The sequence below is a fragment of the Thalassophryne amazonica genome, chromosome 21 (genome assembly GCF_902500255.1).
Source record: "Thalassophryne amazonica chromosome 21, fThaAma1.1, whole genome shotgun sequence".
In the NCBI taxonomy this organism is placed as follows: Eukaryota; Metazoa; Chordata; class Actinopteri; order Batrachoidiformes; family Batrachoididae; genus Thalassophryne; species Thalassophryne amazonica.
Window position 1 is genome coordinate 18,779,639 of NC_047123.1, and position 12,719 is coordinate 18,792,357.

The 12,719-nt window shown below is 38.2% G+C and overlaps 1 protein-coding gene across 1 annotated transcript in view; it reads right to left on the reverse strand.

The window, feature by feature from the left end:
* mia3 (MIA SH3 domain ER export factor 3) overlaps positions 1-12,719 on the reverse strand; it is a 32,167-nt gene that overhangs the window by 17,622 nt on the left and 1,826 nt on the right. The window contains exons 2-4 of the mRNA XM_034161984.1: positions 10,255-10,388; positions 3,843-3,929; positions 314-3,653 (exon numbers count right to left, since the gene is read on the reverse strand). Of these exons, the coding sequence (XP_034017875.1) occupies positions 314-3,653; positions 3,843-3,929; positions 10,255-10,388 (3,561 nt within the window). The remainder of the gene's footprint in view (positions 1-313; positions 3,654-3,842; positions 3,930-10,254; positions 10,389-12,719) is intronic.

The following is a 12,719-nucleotide window of genomic DNA, read 5'->3' on the forward strand; positions in this document are numbered from 1 at the left end:
TAACATTAACAAGATTTTATACTGAATGCAAAAAAATATGAGCTGGAAGGGGGGACTTTTAGCTTTAATCTGTGGGTATTTACTGTAAAACCAAACTGGGTGAACTACATTAAAATTACAGCACTTTTTGTATGCTGTACCAATTTCAAAATTAGCTGCAAAGTTTTTAATTGGCGAAGTGGTTGTTACGCCATCATTATATCATTTACAAATCAACCAATAAGACGTGTGGAGTTAAGATAAAGTCCAACTATTTGGACTTCATCTTGACACTTAAAGCTCAAAGCAAAATTCTACAATGAAAACAAAATACCTTGGGTGATATTCAGTGTCTTTTCTGTCGGCAAATGCGTACCGTCACTGGCCGCTGAGTATTTCTGATGTAGGCTGAATGCAAGCTCTTGGAATTCATCCAAAATTTCATCTTCATCTGAATTACTTGGGTAATCCTCACCATCTTTAGTCTTGTTAACCAGCATCTTCTTGATCTCATGTAAGATTGAGTCCTCGGAGGCTTCCAGGATGCTTTCAAGTGCATTTTCAACATCTTGAGTATTGCCAGAATGAGAGAAATGGACCGTTTGGAACTCTGCTTCCAGATCAGAAAACATTGACTCTACCTTGAAGAGGTTCTTGAGACCCAAAAACGTTTGAAGCCGCTTCATGGTCTGGTCTGTAAAATGGCCTCGCAGCAGAGTCAGTCTGATTACACTGTCGCTGTACTGGGATTCTGAAGTCGATGTCCTGGGTGGACTTGTAGGTGATGATTGGTCAGTGTCTAATTGATGCGACTGTGAAAAAGAAACTGCATTTTCATCTTCAAGCAGTTCTTCTTTCTCCTCTTCTTCCTCCCCCTCTGTGTCTTTCTCATGGACGTTCTCCTCTGTATGGTGGTCCTCAAGGAGTTCTGTTTCCTTAACAGATGATTCTGGTTTACTTTGCATAGTGTCACTACTTTCTGATTTCTTAGTTATATAATTGTCTGCCAATTTGTCACCATTAACTTTGAAACCTAAATTTTCTTTGACTGGTTCTTCCTGATTAGATTCCATTTCTGTAGTGGCTAATTGATCTTGACCAACTGTGCTTTTTTCTGAAGTCTTGTCTAAATCCTCTGTATGTTCCACAGTAACATCTGGATTCAATTCTTTGACAGACTTCTCCTGATTTGATTCAGTTTCCTCAAGTCGGAATTCATCTTGAGCAGTCACTGTGCTTTCTTCTAAAGTCTTGTCTAAATCCTCTGTATGCTCCATTGTAATGCCACTGTCCGGAGCATATGCATCATCAGTACTGAATGGTGGCTCTTTGGAGACATCTTCCTCTGTGGACTCATCTGTTGTTTCAGTGTCTAAGCTTTCATTCTGAAGTTTGGCTGAGCTATCATCTTGCAATGCAGAATCAACTGATGTACTCATCCCCGCTTTATGGTACATTTGCTTATCAGTGGCTTTTAAAGCTTCTTGAGCTTTCTGAGATTCTTGCTGCCTGGTGACTTCTCGATCAGTTTCATCAAACACAAATTTGTCAGACTGACCAACAGCAAGAGGATCTTTGACAATTTGCTCTCTGTCATCTGGCACTTTTGAGTATTCTAAGGGTGCCACCTGGATGTCGTGCTTTACTTCGTCTAAACTCTGAAAGGCTTCAGAAGAAACGTCTTCCTCAACTTTGACATCAGTGTCTTTGAAAACAGGGTCTTCCGTTGTTTTCTCTCCCTCCCTTATAACTGAAGACTTTGCTTCATCAAGTGAGATCCCCGTGTTCTTATCCTCTATAGTCTGTGCTTCATCAACATGCTGATTATCCTGTTTTATGAAGGAATCAGATACTAGAGCACTGGCCCTTTCCTCAAAGAAAGACAGTAATGGGGTTCCTTTCTGTACTTCATGGTCTTCTTCAGGTGGACTTTCCAATTGTTCGCTTTCCTCCTCTTCATATGGAGTAACTTTTTGAGTGATTTCATCATCTGTGACGACTGCATCAAAAGTTGTTCCAAGGGTAGTCTTTAATTTAGGGATTTGTACACCTTCGTAAACAGAAACTCTTTCAGTTACTAAATTGTCTTTGTCCAGAAATTGCTTTTCAGGAACTGCATTGGTATCGCTGGTTTTAATCTTCTGATAATTAATTTTATCAACCACTTCCTCTGAGGTTTCTTGCTCATTATCTTCATCTTTTCTACCATCCACAATTGTCGGATCAGTGAGTGTAATATCAGCTGTTTCTTCAAAGAATGGCAGTAGTGGCGTCCCTTTTGGTACTTCATGGTCTTCTTCAGGTGGACTTTCCAATTGTTTGCTTTCCTCCTCTTCATATGGAGTAACTTTTTGAGTGATTTCATCATCTGTGATGACTGCATCAAAGGTTGTTCCAAGGGTAGTCTTTAATTTAGGGATTTGTACACCTTCGCAAACAGAAACTCTTTCAGTCACTAAATTGTCTTTGTCCAGAAATTGCTTCTTAGGAGCTGCATTGGTATCGCTGGTTTTAGTCTTCTGATAATGATTTTTATCAACCACTTCTTCTGAGGTTTCTTGCTCATTATCTTTATCTTTTCTAGCATCTGGAATTGCAGGATCAGTGAGTGTAATATCAACTGTTTCTTTAAAGAATGGCAGTAGTGGTGTCCCTTTTGGTACTTCATTGTCTTCTTCAGGAGGACTTTCCAATTGTTCACCTTCCTCCTCCTCATATGGAGTAACTTTTTGAGTGATTTCATCATCTGTGACGACTGCATCAAAAGTTGTTCCAAGGGTAGTCTTTAATTTAGGGATTTGTGCGCCTTCATAAACAGAAACTCTTTCAGTTACTAAATTGTCTTTGTCCAGAAGTTCCACCTCAGGAACTGCATTGGAATCGCTGGTTTCAACCATCTGATCAGAATTTTTATCAACCACTTCTGAGCTTTTTTGCTCACTATCTTCATCTTCTCTTGCATCTTCAGTTCCAGTATTGGACTCTGTTTCTTTTGCAGTGAGAGTAGTGTCGGCTGTTTGTTCAAAGAATGACAGTAGTGGAGTTCCCTTTTGTACATCATGGTCTTCTTCAGGATGGTTTTCCAACTGGTCACGTTCCTCCTCTTCATATGGGGTGACTTTTCGAGTGATTCCATCATCTGAGATGACATCAAAAGTTGTTCCAAGGGTAGTTTTTAATTTAGGGATTTGCATCCGTTCAGAAACTGAGAAAGATTCATTTACTGAATTGTCGTTGTCTAGAAGTTCCTCCGGAACTGTGGTGTCATCTATGGTTTCATGTTTTTCATCACCATTTTTAAGAACCATTTCTTCGGAGGCTTTTTGTTTATTCAAGTCTTCTACACCACCTTCAATTGCTGCATCAGACTGAGCTACTGTAGTGAGTGATTCACTTGCAACATCAAGTTGAGACAAAGAGGCACGTGCTCTATCTGGGGTCCCATCTAATGGCTCAGACTTATCGGAAAAGTCACTCCGAGTTCTGCTTTGGGTTTTTTCTCCTGCTGAAGACTTCGATTCATTCAGTGTGGCTTCTGCCATCTGGGTGTGGCCAGATGTGGCTGTATTTTTATCAGCATTCTCTACCATTATTTTGGCAGATCCTAATAGCAAATCTATGTCATAATTGTCAAATTTATCATATCCTGTTTCAAAACAGACAAAATCTGTTTCCTAGAAAAACAAAATGGACAACAATTAAAAAAATAAAATAAATATATATATATATATATATATATATATATATATATATATATAAACGATGACAAAAACATATACACGACAAAATGATTTTTAATTAGATTTTCAGTATAAAGCCAAATTAATTTAAAAATTCCATTGGCAACATAATATCAAATGTACCTCGGTTGGAACTTCAAGTTCTTTGTGAGTATAAATGTGGTTCACAACCAGAAGATCCTTTGGAAAATACCCAAAATGGCTCCCAACCTATTGACAAATATCAGAAATACAAAAAAACAACAAAAAAAAAAAACAAACTGTAACAGCACATCAACCACATCTGGAAAGTATTCACAGTGCTTCACTTTTTCCACATTTTGTCATCTTTTTTTTTTTTTTTAATTTATACTTTATTTTATTTTTCAAAAGGATACAGTTTTACACATAAACATTTGCACAGATTGAACTTGGTAGCATCCCAAAAAATAATTAACATTTGTGAAAACTTACTTTTTTTTTTTCTTTAAATTAAGTGAGAACTGTAGCATTGAACCCGGGTGTAAAGAAATAATCTTATCCATAAGTCCACTTTGTGAAAGTCCATTGAAATATGTTGAAAACATAGAAAGCAGATTCACCTACAGCATTTACACATTTTTGTACCCACCTCCCCCATTCTTACTTAATATGTATGTGGTAAAATCCTATATGAAGTCAGATCTATATTATCTAATGTATTGTAGCCATCCTTTCCATACATTATTGAATTTGTCAACTTCCAATCTAACAGATGCCGTTACTTTTTCCATAGTGTATATATTTAACATGACATCAACCCATTCCTCCACCTTTGGGATCCGATCTGTTTGCCATCTTTTGGTGATTGCTTTTTTACTAGCTAAAAGCATGATTCTCATAATTTTATAGTCATCTTTTCTTCTTAAATGTAACATTTCTATATTAGTCAAATATAACATTTCAAAACTTAACGTGATTCTGACCCGTACTACTTCATCTATAATGTTTTTGATTTCAGACCAATATTGAGTCATTAAAGGGCAACCCCAAAAGATGTGAAAATGATCCGCTTTGTCTTCAACATTTTGTGTCTACATATTTTCTTTGAGCAGGTGTTAAGAAAAACCTTATTACATTTTTCCAGCCATATTCTCTCCAGAATAAAGAACTTGTTGTTTTCCATTGATATTGGAGTATTTGATCCCAGTCACCCTCTGAAATTAAAATGTTTGCTTCCCTCTCCCACCTTTCTTTGACATATCCTGTAGCATCCCCCTTTAACTCCTCTAAAGCTGTATATAATTTTGAAATAACTTTGCAACTTAACTCTGATTTATAAGCATCTAGGATAAGTTTGAGTATATTTGACCGAGTAATATTCATATCCTTATTTTTCATTTCTTGCTTTAAATAATGCCTTAGCTGCAGGTACCTATGGAAATCCTGATTTCCAAAATGAAAGACATCTTTTACTTGTTGGAAACTCATTACATCATCTCTTTTGATTATCTCCCAGTGCATTCTTGGACCATTTCCCCACAATTTAAATGTGCTGTCTAATGCATTTGGTACAAAATCAGTATCATATGCAATCCATCTCAAAAGCCTGCATTTTTCAACTAAATTATACTTTTTCAAAATTTCAGAGCAGATTCCCAGAGAAACCCGCAGCAAAGGGTTCACATTTTGTCTCCAGTTTACCGGTAATTGCAAATCACACATCAGGGTTTGTACTGGTGGCTCCATTTTCCCCTCAATATCTTTCCATTTCGCTACATATTCTGGATCACACAAACCCATCAACACCTTCAACTGAGCAGCTTGATAGTAGCTCTTGAGGCATGGCAAAGCTAGACCTCCATGTTTTTTTGGCAATTGTAAAGTTCTGTATTTAATGCATGGTCTTGCCCCCTGCCATATGTATCTAGATATTAATTTGTCCCATTCTTTAAAGTCCCTCTCAGTTAATTCAACAGGAAGATTTTGAAATATATATAACTGTGGCAAAATATTCATCTTAATCACCTCAACTCTTGACACCGGGCCTAAGAAAGGGATTAAGTTCCATTTTGAAAAGTCTGCTTTGATGTTAGACATCACCTTGTCATAATTTGAGATTTTCAAATGTCCAAGATCTTTTGTAAGGTGAATGCCCAAGTACTTCATTGATTGCTGCTCCCAATTAATTGGATAATTTTGTTTTATAAATTGGTTTGGTATATAATTATATGATAGAGCTTGGGTTTTCTGCACATTAATTTTATATCCTGACAGCTTTCCAAACTCTGCCAAGAATGACATCAGGACTGGTAGTGATGAGTTTGGGTTCTCCAGGTAGATCAAGACATCATCTGCGAACGCTAATTTCTGCTCTATTCCTGATATGGTTATTCCCTTGATATTGACACACTGTTTTATCCTCTGGCTTAGCGGTTCCAAAAAAAATCTAATAACGGACTGACTGAGCAGCCTTGACGACAACCCCTCTCTAATTTGATTACCTTTGACAGACTATCCTTGCTATTGGGTCCACATACAGAGATCGAACAATCTCAATATAACCATCATGAAAGTTAAATTTTTTCATTACTCTAAATAAAAATTCCCACTTAACGGAATCAAATGCTTTTTCTGCATCCATTCCCAGTATGGCGGCCTCCAGGTTTCTTTCTTTGATGTGTTGCATAATAAGTAATGTACAGCGAATAGTCATGTGTTTGCCTTTGCTTTATAAATCCAGTCTGTTCTAAACTGATAATATCTGGTAATATGTCCTCCATTCTTCGAGCTAAAATTGCTGTAATAATTCTATAATCCACATTAAGTACACTAATAGGTCGGTAGCTAGAGCAATTTATTACGTCCTTACCCTCTTTTGCAATAACGGAAATGATGGCTTCCCTCCAAGAATCTGGAATTGTCCCACCCTGTAAAATCCAATTGAAAGTTTTTTGTAATAAAGGGATTAAAGTTTTCCTGTATACTTTATACCATTCAGAGCCATAACCATCTGCACCAGGACTGGTGTCAGATTTAAGTCTAGAAATGGCTGAATTGATTTCTTCCACCGTTATTAGAGCAATTAATTTCTTATTCTGCTCCTCTGTTATTTGTGGCAAATGTAACTTGTCTAAATACGTGTCTATTTGAGATTCATTGTTATTTTCTGTTTGTGCATACAACTTGGCATAATAATCTTCAAAACATCTATGTATATCCTGTTTTGTATACCATTTGCTTTGTTTTAGGGTCTTTCATCTTAGAAATTTGTCTTAATGTCTATTGCTTTTTAAGTTTATACGAAAGTAATTTTGTAGATTTATTCCCCGCCTCATAATATCTTTGCTTTGTGTAAATAATTTTTTTCTGGATTTCTTGAGAAAAAATGTCAATTTTTGCCCGTATTATCTTTAATTCGTCATTAGTTTTATCATCAACTTTGTTTTATGCTCTTTCCTTTTTTTCCAAATCTGCTTGTAATTGTTTTAGTTCAGCTTGTCTCATTCTTTTTATGTGAGCAGATTTTGCTATCAGCTTTCCCCTCAATACCACCTTGCATGCGTCCCATAGTATAGGTGGAGACACTTCACCGTTATCGTTTTCTTTAATATATTCGCAAATATTCCTCTCAATTTCCTCTTTCATCTGACCGTTGAGCAAACTTGAATTTAGTCTCCATACTGTTGTTTTTTCAGTCCCTGTGAATATTTTTAAAAATATTGGGCAATGATCAGATAGGTCCATAACCCCCACATAACATTCTTTTACTCTATAACGATCTTTTGAGTTAATTAAAAAATAATCAATTCGTGAATACAGAGCATGAGGAGCAGAATAATAGGTGTAGTCCCGCCATATATCTAAAATCCCATGTTCTGACAATAATTTAGAAATTCTTTTACCAGTAGTGGTCTTTTGTTGGGTTTTCCCTGTTGAATCTAAATTCGAATTAAGACGCTGATTTAGATCACCTCCCCCTATTAACACTCCTTCACTCTGTTATCACCAGCTCAAAGAGGAGTTTGAAGAAACTCCAATCCGAGCCTGGGGGGCACAGATATTGAGCAATGTAACCAGAACGCCCTCTAGTCTACCTATAACTATTACATATTGACCTTCCTTATCCTTTATAGTTTTAAGCATTTTGAAACTTATTCTATTGGATATTAATATACAAACCCCTCTTCTATGCCCTGACTGACATGAAGATGACAATTCCTGATTATACCCATTTCTCTTGAGTTTTTCATGTTCTTTATCAGTCATATGGGTCTCCTGTAAATATAGCACTTCTACACCCTCTTTTTTCATCTTGCTCAACACCTTGCCCCTCTTGATTGGACTGAGGAGACCATTAACAAGGTATGAGGCTTGCTTTTATATGAGTACTCTGTGATGCCATTCTATGTTACATAATATAAATATCGTTATTCCTTTCACTCTATGTGCTACGTAAAACTAACATTTGGAACAGTAATGAATACAGAAGAACAACTTTGAACTAAGTATACTCAAGACTTCCAAACATGAGGTCCAAAAGGAGACCTTTGTAGAGCAAAGTACCAGCTCTAAGGGATAACCCCTAACCCCATAGGGTAGGGGGCCCTTGTGATCATATTTGGCCCTGTTCATTCCTCCCACTTTTTGTCCACTTTGAAATAAACATAAGCTCCCCGACTGATAAATTAACTAAATAGAGGAAGGCTCCCTCTCTGTTGTAAACATATACACACACAGTCATTTTCAACATAATTTCCATAGCACCACACTGTTGTCTTGATGAGAGAAGGTCCTATTGGTCCAGTGGCTTACTGGTCCTCTTCCCCCGCTCTTCTGTAGTTGAAGGCTTGCAGTTTCTCCTTATATCCCAAAGATGCTGCCTGGTCCAGTTTGTCCCCTCCTCGAGCAGAGCGCCACATCAGACGAGACAGCCTCTCCAGGGGGTCGTCCACGGGTCTGATGATCCAGACCTGGAGACCCCTCGCCACCATATCCTTAGTTGCTCTGCTGCCGTGGTATACAAGCGAGTTTCATCTTCATAGAAAACGTGAAGCTTCGCGGGAAAGGGCATCTGGAATCTGATTTTTTTCTCTCTCAGCACTCGCTTTGCTTCAGCATATTCCTTTCTCTTTTTCATGACTTCGGGTGCATAATCATGATCCACGTACACCCGTTGCTCCTCAAACATGAAGCCTCTCATTCCCCATGCCTTCTTTATGATTTCCTCTTTACATTTATAACTTGACAGCTTCACAATAATCGAGTGTGGAGGGGCATCTGTGGGGGGACGTGGTCCGAGTGCTCTGTGTGCTCTCTCCACTCGGAGTGCAAATGTCGGTGGCAGCTCGAGTTTTTCCCGGAGTGAAGTTTCCATGAATGTGCACATTGATTCCGCGCTCTCCTCAGCCCGTTCTCTGATGTTGTGCAGACGTATATTTTCACGTCTGCCCTGTCCATCCTGGTCCACCAACCGCTCCTCCAGCCTTCTCTGGATCTTGATCAGCTCACGTCGCTTGCTCAATGCACTGGACTCGGTCCTCAGTCCCTTCAATACGTCTTTCCGCTTCATCAATTCTGCTATTGGACGTTTTTATTTCTGCCCTGATATCTTTCAGATTTTCCACTGTTTCACAGCGAAATTCCCTAATTTCACGCAGAACAGTCTCCAGCTCGGACATTTTCCTGGGTTCGGGGGACCTGTGCACTGCACTGAATTTTGTTTCTCATGGTCTGAGAGTCCTTCAGATGCCTTTTGGTAAACTCCAGGTGGGCTGCCATGTGCCTTTTACTAAGGAGTGGATTCTGTCTGGCCTCTCTACCATACAGGCCTGATGGGTGGATTGCTGTAGAGATGGTTGTCCTTCTGGAAGGCTCTCTTCTCTCCAGAGGAATGCTGGAGCTCTGACAGAGTGACTTGGATCCTGGTCACCTCCCTGACTAAGGCCCTTCTCCCCAATCACTCAGTTTAGAGGGGAGGCCAGTTTTAGCAAGAGTCCTGGTGGATTCAAACTTCTATTTACGGATAATGGAGGCCACTGTGCTCTTTGGGACCTTCAAAACAACAGAAATATTTCTGTACCCTTCCCCAGATTTGTGACTCAAGGCAATCTTGTCTAGGAAGTCTACAGACAATTCCTTTGACTTCATGCTTGGTTTGTGCTCTGACTGTCAACTGTGGGACCTTATATGTGTGCCTTTCTAAATCATGTCCAATCAACTGAAATTATCCCAGGTGGACTCCAGTTAAGTTGTAAAAACCTCTCAAGGATGCCCCTGGAAAAAGGATGCACCTGAGCTCAATTCTGAATTTCATGGCAAAGGCTGTGAATACTTATGTACATGCGATTTCTTAGTTTGTATTTTTAATAAATTTACAAAAATCTTTACAAAAAAAAACTTTTTCACATTGTCATTATGGGGTGTTGTGTGTAGAATCTTGAGGGAAAAAATGAATTTCATCCATTGTTGAATAAGGCTGTGACATAACAAAATGTGTAAAAAGTGAAGCGCTGTGAATATTTTCCAGGTGCACCGTAAATGTATATGGAGCTGATTATAACCATGATATACTTACACTTCCCGCCCACATATCAGCCCTTCTGCCTGACAATTTATAGTATACAAAAACTGTTTCCGATTTCTTAAATGACAAGAAGCGGCAATCTGGTCCTGAAAAATCTGCAGTTGCTTTTCCTCGAATCAGAAGATCTGTGAAAACAAGCATGAAGAATTGCAATTACTCAAAAAAGTATGATACCAATAAAAAATACACAATGCTCTGTGTCCAAACAGCTGTGGTCTTAGTGGCCACCAGACCGAGTCTGTGGGGATGAAAGAAACTGAAAAACCAGCTCATTTCAAGCTACACGTAACTTCTTGGCCACACATATTTATGCTGAAGAAACTGAGAGGAAGAAGGAAGATGTGTCTACTTTGCCTACATACAAAATCCTTTCTGCAGGGTTTTGTGAGGGAATGCCTTTGTTATACGAGTTTTCAGGCTTATCTCATGTTAAATACAGACATGGACGGAGCCTTCTGTCCATTTTCTGAAAGCTTACAAATGCAGATGAAATGGAGCAGTACCACCTGAAATCATTGGGTAGTGTAGCAAAAGTTAAAGAGAGACGGTCCTTAAAAAAATGAAAATAAAAATCATATAAAGAAGACTTAAGCAATGGCGGAATATTTTGATGAGCGTTTTAAATATATAACTTCGTTATGAAGTACTTAATGGCTGCACAGCCGATCTTCGTCTACACCGCCACCTATGCTTTTGTCTCATTTGCGGTAGAAACATAATGATGTCTTCAACCGTCAGCATGTTTGATGTTGCCAGAATCTTTTGAGAGAATGGCCACAAATGCAACTGGATGTTTATCGGAAAATCTTTGCCAACAGAAAGGACGTATGGAAGTATGTGGGCAGTGACAGTTACATCATTTGAAACGTACGTACATAAATGGAGCATAAATTACACTTTAAAATGCAACTACTCAAAAATGACATTTACTTTGATTTAGAACATTTCGTCACAGAAACACTTTCTCTCTCAATGACAGCACAATAACTTAGAAACAATAAAAACCATCTTGCATCTTACTAAATTAAAAGGGCGTGTCGCAAGGACAAACTTTCAAATCATTAGATCATTCAAAATAGCAATGTTATTTTGCCTTTGTAATATGCCACAGACATGTCTGCCACCTGCTGGATGGCAGACAAGTGCATCCTGAAATGATGATGGATTAGTTGGATGTGGTGAGCAAGCCGATTGATTTAAGCACAGAAATGGATAAATCAGAGAAGCTAGCTGTTTGACTGTTTCACAGCAGTTACATTCTGATGCTTGAATAACAAGGTCACAACACAACCCAGGAAAAAGAATTCTGCAGCACAAGAAATGGAGCAAGAGAAATGGTTAAGCAAGGTATGCAGTGAATGGGTTCCGTGAGAGAGAGAGAGAGAGAGCGTGCATTACCACACAGAAATGTATGAAAGTAAGATAAAACCATTGTTTTCTCACTGTTTAGCCGTGGTTATAACATGGCCGCATATCCACACAACATAGCAGAAAGAATTTTGTGTGAGTGTAGCCTTCTTTCTTCTCACTGATTCAACATGTGTGTAGTTTTGAAGTTACATGTAGCATGAAATAAGCTGGTTTGCCAGTTTCTATTTTTGCCCAAGCCTAGGTCTGGTGGTGAACAAGGCTGTCACTATCAATTTATTTATTTCTCTTGCCTGCAGAAATGCAGAATGAAAGTTAGACAACTTAATAATTACAGAAATGAGAAGTGACGACAAAGGAAAAGTATTAAAAAAATAAATCTTGTTTATTTAATCCTTGGAATGTAGTTGAAAATATCGACACTTCAACATTTTTTGCCTAACAAACAAAAAATTTGTTCCAAGAAAATAAATGTATTTGTGTGTCTCCCTGTTGCCGATACAATGCTTTATGCTAGTTTGGTTTCTCTTTTGCATCATCACAAATCAAAGTTAACTGTCTTTCACGATGTGTTGACAATATATCATAACTATGAAATGAGCCCAGCTGGATCGATATGAAAATATGAGTTTTACCAACCTATAACAAGGATTTGTACCAAGTTACATGAAATTCCTACTAAAAGTGTCAGAGTTGATTTCGGAATGCTTATACCCTTTTTGGGATGGATGGACAGAAATTGCCACGAATCCTTCTCCGGGTCTTCGGCCAGCGTGGGACAAAGAGCAAAACAAAAGTATCTTTTTTCCAGAGTTGACTGCATTTTTCTTTTTTTTTTTTTGCAAAAGTTTAAAGCACACGAAAAAGTAAAAAAAATCCTTTAATTTTCAGAAAGAAGCTGCAATGTCATTGTAGTGCCTCTTCAGGCAAACAATAAGTTTATTTTTGAGGATTTGCCACCTAAAATCTATTACAACAGAAACAATAAATAAATAAAACTAAATCTGTGACAACAGACTGGAGAGACACTTGGTTCCTAATTGCTGAGGGTGAGTACTTTTTAATCCCTGGCAACCGGCGATTAACCA